The 26227-nt window shown below is 38.5% G+C and overlaps 1 protein-coding gene across 1 annotated transcript in view; it reads left to right on the forward strand.

The window, feature by feature from the left end:
- The window catches only part of EPB41L4A (erythrocyte membrane protein band 4.1 like 4A), a 116281-nt gene that overhangs the window by 65732 nt on the left and 24322 nt on the right, over positions 1-26227 (forward strand). The window contains exons 10-16 of the mRNA XM_062513175.1: positions 6861-6952; positions 7829-7906; positions 10258-10370; positions 15947-16061; positions 20258-20341; positions 22533-22646; positions 24974-25021. Coding sequence (XP_062369159.1) covers positions 6861-6952; positions 7829-7906; positions 10258-10370; positions 15947-16061; positions 20258-20341; positions 22533-22646; positions 24974-25021 — 644 coding nt within the window. The remainder of the gene's footprint in view (positions 1-6860; positions 6953-7828; positions 7907-10257; positions 10371-15946; positions 16062-20257; positions 20342-22532; positions 22647-24973; positions 25022-26227) is intronic.

The raw sequence follows: 26227 nt of genomic DNA on the forward strand, positions 1-26227 counted from the left end.
TTGGTTCTATCTTTCGCTGCTTTGCTTGTATTATATGTTTTCTCCCTAAAGCCATTGCTGTTGCCCTTTCCTAAACAAAATACTGCCTTTAATATTTGGCCATCCATGGACATGTGAGACTGAAGCTCTTTTTCGGTGGTGTTAATCACTATTTCATTGTCCCCTGCATGAATCCATGCAGTGAATTCTGAGCTATAAATGTGATAGGTCTTCCCTGGCACCTCTTAGTATCAGCATAAAATTATGAACCCTCCCCCTGCAAGGACTGCACACGTTCATATTCCCTGAGCACAACAAAAAATTGCTAAGAATTTTTGAAGATTAAAGAAGTTTATTTCTCAGAAAACTGAGAAATTAATCTAATCCCTGTGCACAGTTCAGGGCACCATGTCTGTTGAGCAACCTTGCTGGAAACAACCCAGTAACACAAGTGGCTGCCAAAGCCCTCCCCTCTCCTCCAGTAAAACAGAGTTAGTTGATCAGAATGCATGCTCTGTGTGGAACTGAGTAGTGGAAGGGGTGCCCAGCATACCCCCTGTGTTTGCCCATCTGAGGAGCACAGCCTGCTTTCTAGATTCCTCTCTCAACTAGGGACATGAAAGGAAACAGAAAAAACCACACTTGGATAGACTGTGTAGGCTGGGAATGTAAATGTAATAATAGGCAGGAGTGAGAGACGTGGAGCTGTGGAGCTTTTTTGCCTGTAGGTACCAAGTACTTTTGTGCTGTTCCCTGCACCCCGGTGCTGTTTTGTGTAACTGCAGCTTTTACTTTAGTTGCTCTGTGTTTGAACATGCATGTGAATGATTTCACTCCTTAGCAGGGTTTATGCAAAACTTTTGGTCTTACTTTTCCTGTTTCACAAAACAGTAAGAATTAAATGTGCAAAACACTTGCTGTCATAATTTTTGCTGTAAGAGAAAGGTCTTTTTGGATTCTGAAATTTTTATTTCAAGGTCTCTTGAAATTTGGGTATTTTTAAGTCAGAACAATCTCCCAATCTGTGCAGTTAAAAATTATTTATCCATTTTTGTGCGTTCCTCTGTAGTCTTCCATATTCTGATGAAGAGACATCCGTTAGCTGAATTCACAAGGAAAAATTGGTAATGACTCTTCAGGAGCAATACCAGTCATTGATGAAAGTCCAAAATACATAATCCTCCCTGTTTTGTGTTGCTGAAACTTTTCTAAATGCAGTATATTTTTAAAATAGTCCAGAAACACTGTAAATATGTTTTGTCTTTTTAAACTGCTTTTAATAAGTGTCATAAGACTGAAATATAATTATGGTAATAAGGCGGTTCATCTGTACCCTTTCTTTTCCTATCAAGTGCTGTATTCAGTCTTGAATTACAAGTTCCAGCCAGTAACTTCTAATTTGATGCATTGTTCCTGAAGTTTCCTGGGAAGATTGAACAGGATTTGAAGATATGCTGCTCTCAGTCTTAAGTCAAATTTATCATATGTGCAGTTTCCAGACAAAAAGAGCAGTTTGGTTTTTGTCATGGTTTAAGAATTGGAAATTACTTTTGCATCATTTGCATTTGCACTCACTTAACTCAGAGTGAAAATAGAGGGTGGAGGTGAGCAAGCACAGTGATATTAATATGTCATATTAAACAGTTTTGGTTTGTTTTGGTTGCTTGGGGGTTTTCTTGTCTTTTCTTAATTGCTTTCTGAGCCATCATAGAGGGACTGTAATATCAGTTCAAGGCCTGCGTAAAATTAAATTCAATGACCCTAAGGTGGTACTGTCAGCTTTCTTTTTTCCTAATGCTTCTGTAGTATTTTTTAATTACTCGAATATAAATCTGAGATATATTTGTTTCACTGCTGACATGCAACTGGCACAGATTTTTTAATTTTAACTGACCACTTTGTATAATGTTCCTAAAGATTGACCTTGAGTAACCAGTAAGAGTACATAAGCTTGGAGAGTACATAAGTTTGTTACATAAGCTGTGATTTGTCTGCATATGTCAATATATAAAGACACAATACTTCCTATTGGAATTAACAGCTGATGGTACCCAGGTATGTGCTTAACCTGGCGAAGAATAATGTTCTGAAGCATTAACTTCAGAGTTAGTGTTAATAATTCTGTTACATGTGTAGGTGTATTACGTTTACATGCAGTGTGCCCTGTAATGGGGCAAAATTCCTCCTTATGCAGCATTAGCACTCACTGTGACTGGGAGGAGTGATGTGTGTGCTGACACTGCTCCTACTGTGGTTTTGGGGTTTTCTTCTTCATTCTCTGAGCCTGCATTGCTGGGAGCCTATAAATGTCTTGTAAATTAGGGTAGCAAAGCCTGCTCTGAATCAGTGGTTCTCGAATAACTTTTGCATTGTGGGCAGATTCAGTGCTCCCTGGATTGGATATAAATCTACTGACAGTGGCTTCTTATCCTGGGAATAATCCATGAACTCCAAGAACAAGGGATCTTTTTAGTCCCCAGAGGGAAAAGCTGTCATTTTAAGTATGTGTCTTCTCTTCCAGGTGAAGTTGAGCTTGCCCTGTCTGAGAACTGAGCTAGCTAGGTGCAGAGCATCTCTGAGCCTGAGAGCTGTGTAATCAGGCTGGCATGGCAAAGCAGGCGGGAAGCTGTTTTCTGAGCGCTCCAGAACTTGTGTTCTAGTTCCAGGGGTGTTCTGAGCTTAGGCAGAGCAATGACCCCTCTGACTTGTCTGCTTTGAAGGGTTTTGTAACATGCTTTCAAATCTTCCACTTGGGAGGCTGGGTATTAGCCTGTAGCACTGTTCTGATTCACAGATCTCTGGTGGAGGTCTTAAAGGCCCTGCCAGATCAGTCTTCTGGCTGGTCTGGGAGCCAGCATAAAACATGGAAGGGCTTCCATGTGTCCATCTGTGTATAAACTTGTAGTGTATACAAGCTATCTGCATCCACTGTACTAGAGTCTCTCTCCTCCTGTGGGTAGAAATTATGGTGAGGTTCTAGCAGTATGTGCTGTAGCATGTTTTGGGGACTGCAGTACAAGTTTTAAAAGCACCTAAAAGGAGAGAGATATGTAGTGCTCATCCTCATGTGTTTTCAGTGTGTGCCTTTGGGTTAAGAAGAGGCAGTCCCACAGCTTAAGGGCTGGTTATTGCTGCAAGGGTCCTTTTGCAGCCTCTGGTCCCATAATCATGCCCCTCCTTTGCTCCTGCAAGTCACAGATAAGACTGAAAACAACCATACAAAAATAAGTGTTTTTCTACTTGTTTGATCAGCAAAACGGGCTTCCTGAAAGAACAGACAATTACCAAGATGGTTCAAAGGAGAATGATCTCCAGAGTGTGCAGACAGCCAGGATTGCTCTGGAAACAGTTCGTGCTTGACTCACCTTCAGTACACTGGGCACTCTGAAAGCAGCGGGATGAGTAGCCAGGAGAAGATTGTGAGGCACCAAACAGCACTGAATGACTTTGGAAGTGTCATTTCCTATAAACCATTAGTAAAATTACAATAGGTCTTTGTTTCTTTTGGTTCAGCTGTATGAGGATAGTTAGCAAAACCCCCAGCTAACACTAACTACCTGTAGGAAATGGCAATGTTCAAAATGCTAAAAACGTTGTCTTTTATTGGAAACAAACTGTCATGGTCTTAACAGATAAGGCCGTCCTTGCTTTACCTACACAAATCAATTAAATCCATTGGGGAAAGAAATGTTAAACGACAAAGGTTTTGAAGTTTTCAGTACTCCTTACTTTTTATATAAGCATTTGTCAGGATAATCACTACTCTTACAAGCCTTAAATAGTCCTAAAAGAAATGTGGAGGAAGTTCTAAACCTGGCTGTGCTACAAGCAGTATCATACTGGACTTGGTTGCAGTAAGTTGCAGATTCCTTCCCAGTTAATGCGAAATGGTGAAAGAATTATGAATTGTTTTCCCTTTGATGAGGATGAGTGTTTTACGCTTTTTTTCCTCTCTAGTAAAATTTAATTGTGCTAGTGAGTTATTGCAAGCATCAGTTTTGAGGCCATAGTTTTCAGAAACATCTGAAAACGAATTTTCTTTGGAATTCAAGTAAATAAGCCTGGATTGTTGTCAGAAGGCTTGTTGGTTTGTCCCATGATTTTTAGGCAATTGTTTCATTTTCCAGGTCTGAGGTCTATAACGTTTTGGTAAATTGGATCTATAGGGTTATTCACCCTCCCCCCCCCTCCCCCCCGTTTTTTTTTTACCCTCCTTGAGCTGCTGTTGATTGCTGAATACTAAGTTTAGATGTTTCAGCATCATCAACATTTTTCTTACCACCTAAGGTGAACTTTCTTCTACCTTAGAAAATGATGCCTTCATATGATTGAATCAGTAATTTTTGCTGGTCAGATCTTTCTATGCTATGGCAGTGTAACTATATGGTTCCTGTTATTGTCACTTACTGATTTTCATGTGTTTTTGTGCTGTTTCTTCTGTGTATGGGAAAGTTCTAAAACTGTATCTTAAGATAAAATGGACAAATAGAACTTTTTCCTCCACATGAATCTGTCATTGAATGCCAGTGGCATTCAAACTGGTCTAACAGTAAGATTTGTCAGAAACACCTTATTTAAAAAATTGTCTAAAAAAAAAAAAAATCAAAAAATTATTCCTGGCTTCTCTCTGACCCTCCCTTCCCACGTCCCAGACACTCCTTTCTTTGAGATTATGCAACTAAATAAATTTAAGTGCAACAAAGGATTCTTTGCCTAAAAGTAGGAGTGAATAAGGAAGGAGCAAGACCCTTCATGTTAAAACTGAGTCATTGAGTTTTTCCTGAAGGAAGCTAAACTGACTCATCATATTGCATCAAGTTTGCAATACTACAGTCCAATTCGATATAATCCTTTTGAAGATTAGTTGTGTGTGTTTATATGAAATTGTACTAGATGACAGTCTGATATAGAAATTGCAATTTAAATCAAATAATGAAATAGAAAACTAGTTTTATGTTATGTGCAAAATAAGCAAATGTAAAGTACCGCTTCACATGTTTTCTTTAAAAGTTTTAAAATATAAAAATGCATTATGATTTTTCAGTGGGTAGACTCTTTATCAGAGGAGAAAGAGACATGTTGTTGCTCTAGAAGACTCCAAGATAAATGGATTTTTCTCCTTGAATATTTTCAAGATGTTTCAGGAAGCCTTTACTTTTCATGAATTAAACTTTCTTCTGCTATAAGTTAAACCACTTGGAATCCTGCAAGAGACATGATGATCCCTATCAAACCAGAGGGTCTTTGGGAGTATATTTATAGGACCAATGTCATTTTATGATATACACAAAGTCATTTTATGATATACAAAGCAGTATCACATGAGTTCTAGTTTTCTGCATTCTTGGTGGTCCTTATGTCTTATTGTACTGCCTGTATTCTTCTGTCTTGCCATGGAGAGTAAAATGTGCTTTCGACAGAAGACCAGAAGATCAGATTTATTTTAATTCCTTGCTTATTCCATGGGGCTCCATGGGATTCCATGTTCCAGCCAGATATTTAACTAAAATAAAGCAGGGGAAAAAATGAGCTCATGTATATGTTCTCAGTTTATATATTTTTTTTGGTCAGGTAATGAAATCTCTATTATTCTAACCACAGGTGCAAAATTCTGTCATTTTTACTGGTTTTTTTCAAGGTGAAGGAAAATCTGCTTGTGGAGGTAATTTGTGGTTTTGTGGGGCTGCTTGACAGCTGTTAACAGAGTTATAACTGGGTTTTTGCTATAGGTGAAATTTTGAATTCTAGAGAACATAGAGAATTAATTCACAGTTTGCAAGGTACTTGCAGATAATAATTAACAAAAGTAAATGAGAACAGGGAGAAATGTAACTGAGCTCTTTACTTGTGTATGCATGGCACTGCAGAAGTGTAACTAACACAAGGGCATAGATTGTGCTGCTGAGGGTGGTGTAAATCACACCTCCTTTATAACTCACACTTAGGTGAAGTGCTTGTAGACTCAGTTTGGTTACAGGGGCTGTCATACCATGTTGGGCTCTCATACTGACATCACTGAGACTGCTCATTCTTTGTGCAAAACACAGCTAAACCACAAGCACTTGAGTTCACCAAGTGAAAAACAGATGGAAGGGTATTTTTTTGTGAACACATCTGAGTGTTTAGCTTGTTGAAAACAAGCAATGTGATGTCTGTTGCTTCTCCTTTTCTCTTGAAGTAGGTTACAGTTTGTATATGTCCCACCTCTCTTTTCTCTGCCAGTTTCCTGAGATCAGATTTTAAGCTTTGAATATTCTTTTGTTGTGGCTGTTATTGTCTTCCCTTAGAGGTATTAAGGTGGATTTTAAGACTTTCAACTTTTTCCTAGAATTTTGAATTATTCTGAAGTTAATTTTTTAAAAGCGAAAATCCTTCCCTTCTTTTGTTTTGTTCCCCCCCCCCCCCCAGATTTATGTTGGTCCTTTTCTGCATGTATGTTTTTTGTGTTTCCTGTGTCATTACTTCATATTAGTTTGTAACAGGTCTTGAGTTCCTTTCTTTCTTTCACTTATTCTTGCCTTTTTTAATACTGTTAACCAGAGTATTTTTTGCTAGACATCTGAGCTGCAGTTTCGGAAAACATCAGAAACATAATTTAAAAAAAAAAGCCTTATGTGTTTTATTTAGGGAAAAAGCTGATGTGTATGAAAATTCATGAAGGAACAGAAATGTTTCAATAATCTCTTCCCTTTGTTTTTCAAAAAGAAAACCACTTAAATATCAAGAATTCTACAGAGTTTTAGAACCTGCTTTTCTTGGTGCTGATTTCTTTTCTTGCATGGACTGACATGTAATGGTTGGTTTTAGTGTTCAGTAAATGAGATACACTTCAGTGGCAGGATCCCCCACATGAATATTCATTTGTTTTGTTTTATCTGCAGTGCAGTGAAACTTCCTTCTTTTTTGAAGCCCGTAACAAGGTTACATGCAAACATCTGTGGAAATGCTGTGTGGAGCATCATACATTTTTCAGGTGAGTGATGCAGAAGTTAGGCTGTGTTTTCCATAGGATCACTGCACTGAGTAGGAGCCTTGTTGTACATACAGAGTGGTGTAACAATGGCTTGCTGCCTGGAAACTTGTTTGTAATCTTGGTTATAGAATGCTTTTTTTACAGTGATGTGAAACAACGTTTTAAAAATTAGATATTTTGGTGGTTTCTTCTGTCTTGGCATTCTTTTCTAAACAGTACTTCAGGTTGCATAAAGTAGGTTTTATCAGAAATATTCACAAATACATATGGCGGGATTTAAGTTGCCATATAGATTTTGGTGTATTTAACCATCAGATTTTCTTTAGCAGCATTGGCTTGAAGGAAGCTTTTGGAATTGACACATTACTATTTTCTACACTGCACATATATGTGTGTGTGTGTATATATATATATATATGTATGTATGTATGCATATATATGTATGTATATATATGTATGTGTGTATATTTTTATATATATATATATATATGTATATAATGGTGGATGGAATCCATCAGGCTGCCTTTAGCAGTGCTGTAAATAAGTGAACTGAGAATCTTTCCTTCAGTCTCACTACGGTGGTAGGGTGGCCTTTCCTTCTCCCAAAATTAGGTGGAAGGCTGCTGATGCCAGCAATTTACACTTGACTTTGAAATAAAGAGGTGTGTAGTCAAAATAGGGAGGACAAAGAGGTGGCTTTGGGAGACTCTCAACCCCATAAGAGTCTATCCAGAGGTACGGATGAAGAGGAACTTGCAGAAAAAAAAAGTTTGTGGAGCCCAAATTTGTATTCTTTTTTCTTCACTTGGGAAGGGGACTATAATTCAGACCTATCTATGCAACTTACTCTGTTATTTTATTTTTCAAACTACACAGGGTGCCAGAGAATGAATCACACTCTCTGTCAAGAAAAGTCAGCAAGTTTGGATCCATAGGTTATAAACATCAGTACAGGTGATTTTTTTTTTTGTTTGAACTTCAATTCATTCCTACTTCATTTGTTTTCTCCTCTTTCCTTCCAGTGAAAGAAAACCCTCACCCAGAATATGACCCAGTGTGGTTCTGAAGACAAAAGATGAATCAGGGCCATTTAAGCAGACTCTCGTTGGGAGTCTGGCAGTGTTAGGAAAATGTAAGTTTCTCCAGATCCCCAGAACTGGTTGAGGCTTGCTATAGTCTATACTCAAAGTGGGAGCACCTTTGACGATTCTTTAAAACATTATGTCCTTCTAAGTTCTGAAATTACATTCATGTCCTAAAGAGGTTTTCCTGACAACTGGGGTGTGCCAAAATGAGGGTGTATCTTTTCTGATTTAAATATGTGACAACATTGGATTAATGTTCAAGGCTCCAAACTTTGAAAGATACTATAAACTTGAAATTAAGGGTAGATAAGGAGCACTGTTTCCACTATCATGCAAGAAATAAATCATCATAATGAGTAAGGTTGATAATCATTAGTTAGGCACTTTGCCTATTTCATAATCCATATTATGTGAGTTACCACACTCTCTGGCATGATCCAGATTCTCCTTGCTGTGGATGACAGGACAATGATTGCCCTGCCTTTTGTGTTTCTAGTGGATCCTGGCCTGCATTACCCCATCCAGGATGATCCAGGGTAGGAGTTCACTGGATTGCTGCCAAAGTACTGCAGATGAGATTTTTCTGTTGGACCACTTCAACAGATTGGAGCAGGGCACTGGTGCTGGGGAGGAGAAAGCTTTGTACTGGCAAGAACTTTCCAATTAATTTAAAAATAGCATGCCATGAAGAAGTTAACTGTGTTTGAGTTATTGCTGTTGGTGGTGCAGTTCAGTTTGTCTTCCTATTTTAATATATGTCAGGAGTGGTCTGTGATCAGACTTGCCATATTGGGATGGTGGTCATAACTGACAACTTTGGCTGTCTTCCCTTTTGCCTTCGTCCCCATTGTAGCACCAAAAGCAGTGACAGTGTTGGGTATCTGTACACATTATTATCTCTTATCAGAAACCATAATCCCACTGTTTTTCTGTGTAAGTGGGGGGACCACAATATTTTCATTTGTCTTATGGATTGTTTCCTGTTGGTTTTTTGTTTGTTTATTTGATCTTTGTTAATGTTCTAGGTACTTCTCACTGTGTATCAGACTGTTTTCAGGAAGGCAATTTTCTTGTCTTAAGATTAGATGCTTGGGAGGTCTTTGGAGGTGGAAGGTCCTATTCCCAGATGTTTTGTTAAAATTGCTTCTGTAACTTGCAGGACTGTCATGATTGCCAAATTTAAAAGTTGAGCACAAGAGTTTTTGGGCTAACTTGGGAACATGCTTTAAACTAACTAAATGAAAAAAAAACAAAAAACACATTAATGTGACATAGGATTAGGATATGAGATGTTTTTTGACCTTTAATTCATTTATAATTTTGAAAATATTAAAATTTTGCAGTGCTGACTATCTGTGAAGGGCTATTAGTGAAAATACTATCAGTGTTTCATGGACTCTATTTGCAAAATTCAGAAAATCTACATACATAATTCCTGTATAGTTGCTTGGTATTGTACTTTCTAGTACAATAGCTTTTACTTCAAAATCATCAAACTTCAGGAGTTAAGGAATAGTGACAATTACTTCTCTTGTGTAGAAGGTTTCCAGGAGCAAATATGAAGTTTTGGGGAGGAATATTAATTTTAGATTTTTGTTATGACCACTGTATTCTGCTTAGTCACACTGAGAGGAACATTAAAATGACTATAAAATAATTTATTTAAACTTAATAATTTACTTCAGTTTTTCAGTGAAAAATGACCTTACTGTAAACAAGACTCAAGACTTTTACTCAATTTGTTGTCATCTGAGGCTGTGCTAGTAAGTGTCCTTTATTGCAGTTTGTTTTGCAGTCTTTTAGGCTGTCATTCCACATGCCAGAGGAGGAGCCCCTGACTGACTGGAACTGAACAATATTAAATATGTTTTCCCGGGAGGAAAACTTACAGAAAAAGTTGAGGAAGTAATAATATTTCTTAAGAAAGTCATACATTACAATATTCTAGGTTAGAAAAGGCCATGCTACCTTAAGTGATTCCTAACAAACTGGCATTTTGTTTATTGGCTTATCTCCATTTGAAAATGCAAAATATAGGAGTGGTTGGCACAATCTCTTGATGATTTTGCCAGTGACTGATTCAAAACAAAATTCAGAGTAGTGCTACTCAACAGAACCAGAGGTGGGATGACAAGTTTTTATTTCATTTTTATTTCAGTCTAAGGTTCTTCTTTGATACTTTTTCCAAGTGTTTTCTCATTATTTTATTGTGTTTTGAAGTGGCAAAACATCTTTGCGAATGACCAGAAACCCTTCTGTCCAGCCTCCACGGCCTGACCAGAGCATTGAAAGAAGTCGCAGCAAGACTTACCCCAGAAGAACACAGCAGACAGGTAGGTGCTTCTCTGCTGACCTGGCAAAAGATGTCTTCTTTTTCGGGTTCATTTTGTCATCATGAGGTGGCTCAGAACTGCTTCAGGGTCCTTGAGGATCTCTCAGAATGGATCCTGTGTTTTGCTTTAGGTCAGTATTTATACCTAAGCTTAACAGGATATCACACCTCCAGCTTTCCATATAAAATAAAAGAGTTGCTGTGGATTAAGGAGGATAAAACCCCATGTGTGTAGGTCTAATGTAAAGGTTGAAAGGGAAGTTTCAAAACAGGCAGTGAGAACATGTTTTTTTTCTCAGGAGTCCTGTCTCTTGCAAATTAATTTTTTACCTATGTGACTTGGTTAGTATCCCATTGTTTGGCTGGTTTGACCCAAGGTGCCACTTCTGTGCATCCTCTTCCCATTTCAAGGACAGTGTCCCTTTATCTTGATTTTAAGTTGTTCTGGTTTGAAAAACAGGTGTCTGCTAAGAAAGGCAGGAGCCTCTCTTGAAATGTAAAATGTAATTATTATAATTTTTTATTATTATAATTTTGAAATTAAGGAGCTCTCAGGCGAAGATAAGGGAATAGGAATAACAGTTCTTTACTAGAAAAAATAAAATAAAAATACAGTAATACAAAAACACCCAAACACTGTCAGTCAGAATACAACCTGACACCCCATCAGTTGGTCAGGGTGTTGGCAGCAGTCCCATTAAATGGTGGCTGCAGTCCTCCTGGACTGACAGATGTGGTTCAGTTGAAGCAGTGCTCCTGTAGAAGGGTGCAGTGTTCCTCCAAAGGTCCAGTGATGATGAAGATGGGCCTAGTCTTCCTCTGGGAGTCGAGTGGAAAAGGCTGCTCTGATGTTACAAATCTCAGTTTTTATCTAGGTAGGAAATGCTTGACTCCTCCCTCTGGGTGGAACATCTCCCAATGGGATAAAGTAATTTTATCAGTCATTCAGTAGGACTCAATGGGCCATGAACAGAAGATATCTTGTAGGTAGGATGGGTCATGGGAAAAATAAAGAACACTGCCCCACCTGTTTTTTAACAGATAGTGATAGAGTACATACTTCTGGTTACATCCTGCAAGTAAGTCAAACATAAATTAGTGCCATGCAGTTTTAACATGCTTCAGATGTCTGAGCTGGAAATCTGCTCTGCATGTGAAAGCTGTCCTGGCAAGCTGGAAGTTTTTGTAGGTGTTAGAGGAGATAGGATTAAGCTTGAATCAGAGAAATTATGCCCTAGATAATGGATGCTTCCTGAAATTTGGTAGCAGAGGTCCACATATGATTACATGGCATAGCTTAGCTTCATCTGTGACAGAAGGCACACACAGTTCAATCAAGTTTGTGCATGGAGTTAAACAAGTATGTGTGTATCTTTGCTGATTGAGAAAAAACTTGTCTGAGCTTTAAAATGTAAACAGTATCTCTCTTTTGTTTATATAAGCCACTAGAGAATTTGAGTACCTATTTTTAAAAAGAGAGCAGATATATCTGGAAACCTCCAGTGTTTTTCCTGAATGCAGTCTTTGTCTTTTGATTTAGAAACAAAACTGGTGTGCTCTGCCTTTTAGCTGTGGTGGCTCTTGAAACATAACATAATTAAAAGTATAGCCTAGGAAAATACAGGCAGTTTACAGCATTTTTTAATGTTATGTTATGTGTTATGTTATGTGTTATGTTATGTGTTATGTTATGTGTTATGTTATGTGTTATGTTATGTGTTATGTTATGTGTTATGTTATGTGTTATGTTATGTGTTATGTTATGTGTTATGTTATGTGTTATGTTATGTGTTATGTTATGTGTTATGTTATGTGTTATGTTATGTGTTATGTTATGTGTTATGTTATGTGTTATGTTATGTGTTATGTTATGTGTTATGTTATGTGTTATGTTATGTGTTATGTTATGTGTTATGTTATGTGTTATGTTATGTGTTGTGTTATGTTGTGTTAAAAGAGAAGAATTGCTTTGTTTTCTGATTCTGATATGTTTCATTGTTTGTGCAGTTTTAAGTGGGTGTCTGAGAGGACAAGAAGCTGTTCAGCCTTGAACCTAATGACTTAAACTTTTTTGTTCAGCTGGACTGTCCTGTTCTTAGGGCAACAGTTCAAGCCAAACGGCATTTCATACCTCATCAGTCCCTGGTTCTGTTTCAGGAGATTTGTGTGGCTATTTGTCAGCTAAAACTCTGTTCTTGGCTTAAAATAATGTTTGCCTTAGCCCAGACAGCGAAGGTCATACTGTGTTGCTGAAAGGCTGTGCATGTGTTGTGTTTGTTCATTTTGTTTTCAGTCTCTTAGACTGGAAATGTGAGGAGAAACTGAAACCTTCCTGTAACCTCTTCTGATGATGTAATGTGATACAGAATTCTCTGGGCAACATATTTGCTATTTTGGTGGCTTTAAACACTTTCTCCCACTTTAAAATAAAATGTCTGCTTTTTCACCATTTTACTTACATGTTGTTGTGTAATCTCTATGATCCATCTATTTTCTTTTCAAATTCAGCTTAACTGATTATGCATGTGTTCTAACTGTGCAGTGATATTCCACTGGGGCAAATGTATTAACTTAGATGTATTAATGTTACATGAATTTGTTTCATTTCCTGCATAAAATATGGGCTGAGGAAAGAGTGAAATGTCTTTCAAATGCCATTTTTCCCTTTTGGCTTTAGCATGGAAGATTATTTTCCTAGGATATAGATTGCAGTGGTTTAAAATGCAGTAACCTCCATTTTGTCACTTGTTTGGTATGTGTAATATCTCAGTTATTCTAGGGCTAGTGGAAAAATCATATCAGCAAAGTTTAATGGCTATGATTTTTTATTAGATTTAGACTGTTTATATATTAGTGCATGGAGGTTTTTTGCTGTATGTTTAGGCTGGTATTCAAGTTGGTGTTCATTTAGAGAAAGATGTTTTTTGTTTTGTTCTATCAAGCCTTGTGAGTGAGATAAGCATAACTTGTTTAATTTGCTTATTTTCCCTCTTCCAGCTGAGAGAGAGTTACAGTTGCATTTTTCTCTGCTTGCAAATAATAAACTCAAACATGGAACAGTTCACTGTTCACTGAACTGTTCACTGTTCTATCTTACCATCTTAGGGCAAGACTGATAATGTTCAGCTTTCGCAATATAGGGTGAAAGTTCATTATTCTTTTTGGCTGAATGCTGAACATGAAAAACTCCTTGGGAACATCTTCTCAGGACAAGCACTGATGTGACCAGATCTGTTGCTGTGAGTTTATTCAGTGGTAGAAAACATGTTGCTTAGAGTTTGTTGTTGTTTGGCAGCTGAGGACTTGGTTTGTCCCTGCATTTGCACGCAGGGTAGTTGTATAAACCAGGGTAAAACAAGTGCTGCCATTCTGATTTAGGAACCAAGTAGAGAATTGGGTGTGGGTATTACAATTACAGTATTGTCTGTATTGTGATCACCCCTAAGCAATCACATTTTGCCACAGATTCCTGTCACTTCCCTACTAGTAGCTGTGGTAGGTAGAAGTATTGATCTGGACCGGTCAAAGTCTTTTCCCAGAAAATTGTAAAATTGGGTTTGAAAGTTAGATTTTTGAGAAGATGGATCTCAGGGTGATTTTAGCTATTTCCTAATTTATATACTTTTAGCTTTATGCTTAAAATCCAATGTTTGGTAAAAGGATGGGTATGACTTCTGCATTTCAGTCATGGGGCATGAGATGAGCAAACTCTGGAGGCTACAGATTTAGAAACTAAAAAGAAAAACAGCCATTATCACAGAGTAGGCTATGCTCATGTAGACGTGTGGAAGTCCATTCATTTTTGGTAGGCTCATAGTAGCCCAGGGTACAAAGCATGAGCTCTTGGTGCATGTTTTCCATTTGGTCACACTATCTGCTGCTCTCGTAACTTGGTTTAAACACAAACACTGCTTCCAGATAACGTCAGCTAAGTGGCTTTACCTGACAACAGACAGGCATGGCAAGCTAACTACCTTGATAGGCTGCTCTGGTTTTGGACCCTTAAGTTTTTAAAATTATAACAGTTGAATTGAATGGACAAATCAGCAATAAGATGGTTTTAAAAGTGAGTTAAGTGTGTGCATTCACGTCATTGGAAAACTTCAGTGCAGTGTACTTAATCCTGAGACTACCTTATTCAATCAAATGTAAACAACCAGGGAAACTGTCCACAAATGAGATGTTCAAGATTTTTGCTTATCTAAGGTATTTTTGAGAGGCCTATTTTCTTGTCAAGCAAGAAACAGTGATATACCTAAGTTTTTGCCATGGGGTTAGTGTTTGGACGGTGTTCTTGGAGTCTGGTCTTTTATATTAGGTAGTTGTATCATGCAGAAGTATAAGTTGGTAGAACACTACTGTAGTCAGTAAAAGATACACCAGGTAGAACATCCTTGGAGACAATCATTACAGTTTCTGTAACTGTGGACAGAAGGCTCCTGATTAAACCACCATGGCCTGACACCCAGAGGTGACTGGGTGCCTGCAGAATGGTAAGGATATTATCAAACGTAGCAAACGATCACTCCTGGAGGTGTTTACTACTTTTATATCATCTGACCCTTGGTTGTTTTTTTCTGGCAGTTGTTTCACTGCTATATTTTGGAGCACAGCTTTTTATTACTCCATTGAGTGACAAGGACTTTCTGTGACTTATTTAAAAACTGCCTCACAGAGGAATATGTGAAGTATTAGATCAATTTATTTGTTTGAAAAAGCCATATATTTGCTGATTTCTGCAGAAGAGTGGCAAATCTAACCTGTAAGAGACTTAATTGATGAGCAGACCAATTGCCTTAGAAAATCTCAAGTATTTTGAGGTAGGGTCCAGTGACTTTGTATGCCAAAGGGGTGGTACAGGAGGTTGAGGGAGATTGTGAAGAAATCCTTTCTCTGAGGCTGAGGAGAAAACTTACCATTCAGCATCTTTTCACAGGTTAAATTAAGACATCACATTTTTGTTTAGTCAGCCAAAATGGCTTGGTGTTTGTACCACTATATTGACATGTGTGTAGTGCAGTTGCTTGTGTCTAGAGGACATAATATTATAATCCTCAATCCATTTAATTATCTTCAATGAACATGCTCAGAATCCTGTCCAGAGGAGGTCTACATCTGTAATGATACTGTTTTGTTGTTTTACTTGACATCTGTTTCTATAGATGGTAACAGGTTTGTAAGAAACGTTTGAAATTGCCAATTAAGTGGAAACACAATGTGTGAACGGAAGGAAAATTAACTGAAGTTAATATTAATAGTATAGTATGGAAGCTGAAATCATGGCACCAGCAGGAACCAAACTGTATTCTCCTCACACCTGTATTCTCTTTATTCATTGTTGACTGAGCAGGAAATTTCCTTCTGTGGATAGTGGTACTCTATCCCTTTGAGAAAAACAGCTTCAGACTTGTCTGTCTTATGTGGAAGAATAATGAATGTGCTTCATGTTAAACTTTATTGTGCCCTGGTACAACTGGAAATAAGGATACAAGATACACACAAATGTGTGATCATTACACACCCATGCTGCCCTGTCAGTGATTATGCTGAATAGGTGTGCAAACATTTATGCCACAGGACTCATCTGTTTTGGGCTTTTTTCTCCCTCAGGTTCTAAGAACATGAGCCAGATTACAACAAATGGGGAAAATGAAGGAACTACCAAAATTATTGCACCTTCTCCAGTGAAAAGGTATGTAGACCCACAGTTTCCTTACAGCTTTTAAGAGGCTGTACAACACATTGGATAGAGGAACACATTTAGTGTCATTATTATCAGTTTATCCTGCTCTTGAGTTCAGGACCATCTGATCATCTTCTGACAAAGGTCAGAGAGTGTTGCCAAGTAATTCATTTTATAAAACCCTGGATCTTCCAGTCAATGTGGAACAGGGATTTCAGGTGACACATGGTTTGGAAATCCATAAATCAGCACAAGTTAATGGGAAGGCAAACAGTCTTAGGTTTAAATAAGAAAAAAAAACAGGTAATGGCCCAAATGACACTGGTCTGGATAGTGCTGTGAAGTCCTATTAGTCTCTCCCTGCAAACAGGGGGCTGGCTGTCAGAGCCCTCAGGTCTTTCTGTCTCTGAACAGGGCAGGCTTGGGGGGTGTGAGCAGGGAGAAGCTGGCATGGGCTCTCTCCCAGCAGGTTTGTGAATCTTGCACTGATTGCCACTGTTCAAATTGTAATAAACTTTGGGAATGTTTGTTTCTGATCTGTTGGAGTAGTGAATTGCCAGGGCTCCTCTGGACTGGTGTGGTCTGCTGTGTCTAATTTATCGGTGCTGAAGTATGCCTATCTCTGATTATTAAGCATATTAGAAAGGAAGAGGTAAGGCTTAGATTCAGAAAGGGGTTTATATCCCTACCCCTAATTTTAGGTGGAATTTATGTGCCTGAATCAGAAAAAGTGAGTCAAAATCACAGCACTTAACTTTTGTTTAGTTGCCTGGATATCTGTCTCTGCAAGCTTGGCAATCCTGACAGGTTTTTTCCTTGACTAAGTAACCCTCAACTGGGCTTACCTATGCATTGAAGCTGTGGGCTTCACAAATTATGTTTCTGAACTGACCTGTGAAAAAGGATCTAAAAGATTTACTGCAAATACGTGGTGACTAGTGTTCACTATTGCCTAGCATTTAGAACAGTTGACCTCCAAAAGAAAAGCTGAGTTAAACTGCTTTCTCTTTTTGAGAGAAATTGAATCCACTGTTCTAGCCCTTAGAAAATAATGCTAATCATGTGTTAAAAGAAAGTTTATGATGTTGCCACTTGGTCATGCTGAAGCAAAACCATTAAGTAGAAAACAGTACAGAGGTAAAAAAGTACAGGAAGGGAATGGGGATGGATCCAAACTCCTTCCAGTGGTGCCCAGTGACAGGACCAGGTGGCCACACTCTGAAACACAGGTGGTTCCCTCTGAACATCAGGAAACAATTTTTCCCTATGCAGATGACTGAACAATGGCACAGGTTTTCCAGAAATGTGGTGGAATCTTCATCTTTGGAGATGATTCTACAGCTGTCTGGGAATAATTTTGGGCAACTGAATCTGGTTCACCCTGCTTGAGCAGGCAGCTGGACCAGATGACAACCAGACAACCCTACCATTGTGTTGTTCTGTGATTTGTTAGAAGAAAGATATAAAGCAAAAGGTACCGTTATTCCATAGCACAGAGATCATAATTTTGGGAGGCATGGGAGTCCTTCACTACAGAATTTATAACAATGATCTGTTAAAATGAAATGGATAGGCAGGTTTTAGAGGAAGAACCCGAATAAGTGGCTCTCAATATGACAGTTTCAAGGTTTCCGAGTATAGTTTCTTACCTTGACAGTTTAAAAGCCGTTTACTGGCAGATTCTTACTGGGTCATGTTTTAGACAGTGTTAGTCACTTCCAGAAAAAAAAAAAAAAAAAAGGAAAGGAAGGTGTTGGAAGTTGTTTTTCTATTTAGGATTTCATTCGCTTTTCTCTGTGTCTCTGTCTTCCCATGCAAAGCACCTTTTGGGTCTGCCAGGCATCTTATATGTGAGAGGCAGCACACAAAATTTGTGTAGCACTTAAACAATTTGGAAGTTTGCTCCATCATGTGTAATTCATGCTTTAATTGTCAGTGATGCTTGCACAGCATCTTTCAGTAGCGTTCACAAGCTGAGTTTTCATGTTAAACATCTTGTTCACTGTTGAGATCTGTAGTTAATTACTTCTGGGTAAGTGGTATAAACTCAAATTATAAACACCCCCAAAGAAAATGTCATGTGAAATTCAGATCCTAACCCTTTCAGATACTTTGAATGAACTCACTACCTTTTGCAACTGCATTCCTGGAGATACTGCTGGTATTTGAAGAGCTGCCATGCTCTAGCTTTCTGTCTGTAAAATGTGTGTCTGCTCCAAATGAATAATGACTTGGGAATTTAATGCAGTAAATTCACCTCCCAGGTGAATTTAAAGAAAAATTACTTTTTTCTTTATCTTTTTAAGATTTGAAAACAATATTCACAGTTGTTTAAATTCAATCTAGGTATTATTCAGTAGTTCATGCTGTGCAAATCAATTCCTTTTTGCAATATGGGACAGAAATGTTTTTATCTGAGTTACTTGCTCAGTCTGTAGTAAGCACATATTTCTAAGCCTGGGAATAGATTGCATGCACCTATGAGTCAATAATTAGCGGGTGCCAATATTAAGAAAATTATTTACCTGATAAGGTGTAATTTAATTTCTTTTCATGCTGACTTACTGTAGCTTTGCATTTTGTTCACTCTGTGAGAATTAAATTATTAACTCAGTGACCTCCAGTAACCAAAGGCTGAGGTTAAAAGTGGATTAGTGAGTTAAGTAGCCACAATTCCTCCATAAAGCTGAGTCTGTCACCTCCTGCTCTGGGGGAAGAACTCCCATCTTATATCCCCCTCTCTGTAAGCAACTGTAAATATTTAATTTTTTTTTCTGCTTCAGTTGCACTTTATAACTGTATTATGTATTAATGATTGTATGGAGTTGCTGTCATTAATACCTTTTGATGACCTTAGTGGAAATCAATGTGGCTGCCTCATTGTCTCAAGTGAACTGCTTGTCCATGCAGCAAAAGAGCTCTAGAGATGGTGCTGCAGGAAAAGCTCTGCTGAGCCTTTGGCAGGGACAAGGATGTGCTTCAGCTAAAAGCCACTTCCCAGTATTTGAAGTGGCAGTTATCTGGGAGTTTTAATCTGGAAGCTGTAAAACCTGACATTGTGAGAGTGATAGCAATAAAGGAAGAATTGGAGCATTCTGCTTTTTTCCCTCCGTACCCATAGGTATGGTGGGAGACTGATTATAAATGCTGATGTATCTATCTCTCAAGCCAGATGACTGTCCTGGTACTTTGCCTTGCAGCAGTCAGTTCTTTCACAAAAATGTCTTTTTGGCAAAAATAAAATGCAAGGCTTTACTGGGGAAGGTATGAGAAGGATATGCTACTCTGTGAACCTATGAACCTGTGATCTGTCATGCTGTGAATAGTTTTCTTTATCCCTGCCTTTGTTGCTCCCATTTTAAAGTAGATACTGTACACCTATGGTAGAGGAATGTGATAAGGCTAATCTGAGGTATGTGGTGACTCTGTACTTGGAGAGATTAAGTAGTCTGTGGTTCTTTCTCTTGGAAAAGAGATTAGACAGTTAAAAATGTGTAAAAAAAATTAAGGGGTGGAGTTTTTGTTGAGGGAGCTCATCGACAGTTCATAGCTGTTTGTTTTGCTTTATTTCTTTCTATCATCAGAGAAATGGTCAGGAACAAGGGATGAAAGTTTAGAACCAGGTGGAGGTTTTGAAATAACATTAAGTAATTGTTTATGTCATAGCCAGATACTGGAACATACTCCTAGCGGGCATTTTTTATGAAAAAAATTTTAAAATGTTTGAAAGGTATTTAAGTAAATCCATGGAAGAAAAGTTTCATTAAAAACTTTGTAAAATAAAAAGGAGGTAAAGCCACTGATTCTCTTAACTGCATATTATGGAAGACTATGAGATCACATTGTACGTTTGCCCTACTGTTAGACTTCTTAAGTATCTGTTTTTGTTTATTTGGAGACACGATTGCCTGTTTTCCTGACTCAGTGCTGCCACAGTTATGAGCTTGCAGAGATGATTTTTTTTCCACTTCTTCTTTCTCCTTCCCCTTATGACTGCTCTTTTTAGGAGAGACCTTTCAACATAGCAGCTCTTTGGCCTCTTTCACATAACAAATAAGTAACTATATGCCAAGGTGGGTCTCTCTAATGAGTGTACGCCTTTAAAATTAAATTTTAAGTGGTCAGCATAAAAGAAAATATGATCTGTGTATAATGTTTTTTTTATTAATATATACATATGTATATATATCTGTACTCTTACTTAGCTTTAAAAAGATGAAAAATGAAAACAGTCCAGAAACACAAAGAAGTAAAACAGGTGCTCCATGGGAGGAAAATGGCCCACAGAGGTAAGGCAAGAATTTGTCTTAGGTATTGTGCAGTGGTAAATATCATACCACAGCAGAAGGTTGAAGGTTATTAATATAACATATTAATGTGTTATTTGATTCAAATTAGATGTGTATCGCATGCAAGAAGATAGGTTCTTTCATGGATAGATAAACGGTAAAAAATCAGGAAAATACGTGTAAGAGGAGGTAGCCAGTGAGTGAATGTCAGCAGTGGCTTTCTGTAGAGATCTGTTCATAGGCCTCTGATATTTGCTATATTTGTCAAAGAACTTGAAAAAGGGATAATAAAGTTTGGTGGTGATACAAAATTGTTTTGGATAGTGAGAATTTTATCTGTGAAGAGTGGCAGAAAGTCTCCTAAAGTGTGACCAGTGGGTAGCTTCTGTTGAGTCAAAAAATATCAAGAGAGGTGTATGAGGACAAAAAAAATAACCCTAGATTTATGATTAATATGAAGAGCTGTGGAGTTATGATGGATAACAAAGAAAACATCAGCTGTGTAGCAGTTAGAAAAACCATTAGCAATTATTAGTAAATCAAGAGAACAGCATTATGCCATTATATAAATTGGTGGATCACATATGGGCTCCATGAATTTTGCAAGCAGTTCTGATGTCCTTATCTTAGGAAAAGGAATAGGCTTTGAGAGGGGTGGCAAAGGTGATCAAGGTCTCTGCAGTAAATGTCTCTGCAGTAAAACTGTACAAGGAGCAAGGGGAGAGACAAACAGGAATCTTCCTTCAGACTGTGAAAGAGGCAGTTTCAGGGGATGATACCTAGAAAATCAAAATTCATGCTGAGAAAACAGCAAGCAATCAGGACTCTTTATTCAGCAAAAGAACTAAGGATCTTCAGGTGAAGCTATTGAAGGTGGTTTAAAAGTATTGATAAAAGCAGTCAGTAGTGACTCACCATGAGTGGGAGGCCTCTTTGCAAGGAGGTGAATTCCTGGTGGAAGCTGGATGAGTCATGGAACAGAAATCCTGAAGGCTTCTGAAGACAGAGGTTCAGCAGCTGGCTCAGTAAGTCCCCTGGACTGGGAATGGTGTGGGACTCAGGCAGCACTGAGAGCTGTATTCAGGGTTTTGCTTCCTGTAGCTAATTGTTTACAGCTGCTGTTGGAAACAGGCTACTGAACCAGACAGCATGTAAAGTGTAATCCAGAATGGTCCTGCTTTTCTATGACAATTTAGATTTATACCTGATGTGTCATTTGGGGCACCCTGATGATGTACCCCTTATGCTCCTTCTGTAAACAGCAGTAGTTTCTAGACTAAGAAAAAAGCAGTGAGCAAATATTCTTGTGCTAGGACCAACCTTTCTTTGGTTATTTTTAGATAAGTGGTGTCATCTTGTCACTTTATGTCTCCAGTGTTTAAATTGCTCTTAGGGCAGCAGGAGGTTTGATCTTGCAGGAGCCAGTCAATGGTAGGACTGAGCTTTTGAAAATCTATTCATTCTAAAGCACTATGCAGGTTTAGAGACATATGCAGGCTGGGTGTTGCACAGAGGCTTTCACAGCTCTTAATAATAATTCTCATTGAGATGAGCTGTTGAAACTTTTCACCTGTGCAGAGCAGTGCTGTAATCAGCTGTCTGCAGAAGCAGATGAAGAATGGATTCAATTTGAAGGTGAGAGACTTTTAGGAAAGCTGAAAGAAAGCTGGAGCTTGGAACTCCTCCAATCCATTAGCAGAGGTTTGTGTGGATAAACAGAAGAGAGATGGAGAAAGAATTGTTTCATGTTCCCAAGCATCAGCTCTGTGTTGAAGATGTATGTAATGGCAGAACATGGGAAGTTTTCATACTTACATCCATGGAAAGCATGAAGAATGCCTAGCTCTGGATCAGATACACCATACTAAAGCACAGAAATGTAATTATGGTAAAAGGATGTTAATAAACTAAAATCTTTGTTTTCTAAGCTAGGAGCTGTTGACTTGACAATACTAAGAGGTCTGTCTCCTACATTTCAAGGTTTAGTGTGAAAAATTTATTGCTAGAAAGGAGTATTATCTGCATTTACATAGAGCACCCACTAACACCTAGAAAAGCTCATATAGCTGAATACTCACCCATGTGTGTGTGCATGCATGAATCTTCCCATTTTTGTAAGCTGAATCTCAGTTAGCTGGCCTAACTGCCCTGGAAATTTTAAAGACTCTTTGTTCTTCCTTTTTAACCTTAGTGGACTGTATAATTCTGCCAGTGACCACAATAAATCACCAAAGTTTTCTTACTCTCGCCGAAGGAACCCTTCTGGTGGCAGTGAGAATGAGTCTGGGCAGCCAGTTCAGAGGAGGTAAGAGCCTCAGGATTAATTACTGTCAGCTTCTCTTTGTAGAAACTTGAGATCCTGCATGCTCAGTGTTCAACTCATGGAGGCACAGCTGGGTCTTAGGAAAATGGGGTATTCCAGAAACCAGCTGTTAGTCAGAAAAAACACCTGAGCAAGAATACCACAGCTGTTTCTGAAAAGGAAGCTTTGGTCAGGTTGTTTACTTGTGTTTCATTGTGGGAAAATGATGTTAAAAATGAAAATTGCATTACTGGCACATGCAAAATTCCTTTAGTTACTGGAGCTCTTTTTGCCTAGTGAATGAAAGCACTGATGGATTTGATTGCTTGACAGTGAGCTTCCAAAACAATGTTATACGTACATTTCTTTGCTTTAAGTGCCCCAAGAATTACACAGATGAGCCATAAAGCTGTCTTTGACAGACAGTCCCATATGTGAAGCACTTTGCATTAGAGAAGACAGCAGCAAAAATACAACTACGTGACACTTTCAGTTGGTACCAGCTGAATTGAATGACTTAGAGGAGTAAAATAGAATGGGTAGAGAGTCTGTGCTGCATGTCCTTGAGCACATCCAAAAAGCAAATTACAGGGACAGTTCCGAAGCTATAGAGTATTGAGAGACTGTGTGTTACCTGGGATGATTTGTCCTCCTGAGAAACTCCTTTCATTGCTGAGGCACCCTGCCTGTTGCTGTGATGTTATGAATTATAAATAAAACCATATTCATTGCAGTCTTCTAGAACTATCTTAGGAGCCAGCAAATGAGAGTTACATCTCTTTCTGACAGCTCTAAAATAAGTAACTGTTTGGCCTTCAAAACCAGAGCTTGCAAGGGGTTTCTGACAATGCAGCTATATTGATGGGGAAATCTAATTTGATGTGGAGCTTTTATCCATGTTGGGTTTCTGGACCATTTCAGACCTTTTATCTGCCATTAGCTGCCTGGGACAGGAGAGAAGAAACTCACCCACAGTGCATGCTTAATGACCTCAAATAAATCAGTGTAACTATCAGGCAATGGAGTCATGTTTATTTGTTCTCTTAGATAGAGCCCTTGTAGGTGTTAACAGTAATGTATTTCCTGAATGGGTTTTATCATATTTTAACCTCAGCCAGGCCCCAGGCAGCCCCTCACTCACTCCTCCACCAGCAGGATCAGGGAGAGAATCAGAAGGGTAGGAAGTAGGAACCTTGTCGGTTGAGAAACAGTTTAACTGGGAAAGCAAAACTCACACACACAAGCAAAGCAGCACAAGGAATTAATTCCCTGCTTTCCATGGTTGAGCAGGGTCCCATCACACTAATGGTGACCTGGGAGGACAAACCCCATCAGTCCAAACATCCCCCCTTTCTCCTTCTTCCCCACAATTTATACACTGAGAGTGGTGTCACATGGTGTGGAAAATCTCTTTGGTTGGTTTGGGGTTACCTGTCCTGGCTGTGCCTCCTGCCAGCATCCCTGGTCTCCCCCCCAGTGTGGCCTTAGCTCTGTGCAATCCCAGCTCAGCAATAAAAAAAGCACGTCTATATTATCAACCCTATGTTCAGCACAACCCCATGCCTGCCACTGTGAACAAAATTATTGCAGACAAAACCAGCACAGGTTTTCTGATGCATTGCTAGCTTAGTTGTCAGAAGGACTCTTTTGGCTTTGTAAAATCAAAGGAGTATAGATGTGCAATGTAAAGCTTGCTCATATCAAGAAAAGAAAAGTGTTAGTGCACTGTGCAGCAGGAAATTGTTTTTATCATCTGGGATTTGCATTGGGCTCATCTAGTCAGTGGACAGACAGTCATGCCAATAGCAAGTTTTCTCTTGGGCTACCACATGGACAAAATGTTTTTTGAAGTCTTACCTCATATGTGAAACTGTGAAGACTGACAAATAGTAGGTGGATTTTTACTTAATTATGCCTTCTTTAGACTTGGTTTTATTTATGCACTTTCCCTTTTCAGCTATTAATAATGATAGCTGTGCTGTTTATGCACTCTTTACTGGAGTTAAGAGGAAACCACCAGACTCTGCTCTGTTGGAAACAGTGGAAAACTCTAAAGGCCAGCATACTCTGCTTAATTTTGCAAGTCAGGGGTTTGCAATGAGAGCTTGAACGGAATCATGCCTTCAAAATTATTATAAAGATGTTCTGAAAGGTTTAAAATAAGCACATGCCCTGTTTTCTCCACTTGACATCATACTGTGAAAAAAATCCATCAAAAACTAAAACATTTTGGGGTTTTTTTATGGGTAGTTCTGTGTATTTGTATTAAATAACTCTCTGACTCTATGACTCTATTTAATAATTTTATTAAATCTTCCTTAATGTCACAGGAAAAATCAAAACAGTGGTGAAGATTCAGATTTAAAGCAAAGGAGAAGGTAACTATACCATCTATAACTGCTATGAAATGACAGTAAAAATACTGGTCATGATGCCATTCACTGCATACCCTTCTTTCCTTCTTTCTCCCTCATCTTCCTTATAAAAGGCTTTTTGTGTTATGACCTTTCAATTTTTTATTTCTTATCTTTTGCTAAAATACTCTGTGACACAGCTTCATCACAGCAGAGTATTGCAGGACATTGTTACTATGTTAGAGGTATGTTGTGAAAGTTTTCAAGGGCTTATCTGCAACTTGAAAGTCAGTTCCAGAAGTTTTAGCTTTTGGATTTTGAATCTGCAGGTTGTTTTTACTTCTCCAGCCTCCCTACCCACTTTTAATTAATCTGTTTTGTAAGCAAGTGTGCTATCATATGAGATTAATTGTTCTGCCAGAGGTAAGTGCAAAGGCATATGTAACTCCTGATGGTCCTCTTGATATCTTGCACATTTTTGGTTGATTTTTCTTAAGCTTCTCCTCCCTGCCCCCATCTCCCATTCCAGACTTGACTAGTTGTCACATTTCAAACAAAATGCAGGTGTGAATTTAGGTGTGCCCTTCAACGACTTCAGCTTTTGACAGATTTTTGCCACATCTGCTTGTCCTGACTGTTTACTGCTTCTGTTCTCCTGCTTGCACTGCTGGAATAAGGAGACAGTGGAGTGCATTTCAATGTCAGAGGCTCCTGGAGCTTGGGAAGGGGAGAGGAAGCTCTCCCAGCATCTGAATCACTGCTGCAGCACAGGAATGGAGCTCTGGCAGGGATACAAATACCTCGGGACAATCACAGGAAGCCAGAGAAAGTGCTCACATACTTAGTACTTATTATGAGATAACAGAATATTTTTTGGAAGGATGTTAGCATTACAAGCTGCCAGTGATGGTCCTGTGATAGATGTCCAGCACATAATACTGAGAAGATTTATTTAAGCATCTCAGGTGAAAAGCCTCAATGCTCAGGAGGGACCTCTTCCCACAGGTTTGTTATTGTATATTGCAAAGAGCTTCTTCACTTCCTCACAATTTGGCTGTTCTCCTCTTAGTTTAATTGGAAAAAGACTGGTCCAGAATGTGAGCTTTCCTCAGCCCTCCAAGCCCTCTTCTAGGCAGTATTTGTTGTGTTTTTTGTAAAACTGACTATGACTTCTTTCCTGTTCCTTATGCCAGAGTATATAGGTATTCTACCTGCAAAATATTAAATATA

The sequence above is a fragment of the Cinclus cinclus genome, chromosome Z (assembly GCF_963662255.1).
Source record: "Cinclus cinclus chromosome Z, bCinCin1.1, whole genome shotgun sequence".
NCBI lineage: Eukaryota > Metazoa > Chordata > Aves > Passeriformes > Cinclidae > Cinclus > Cinclus cinclus.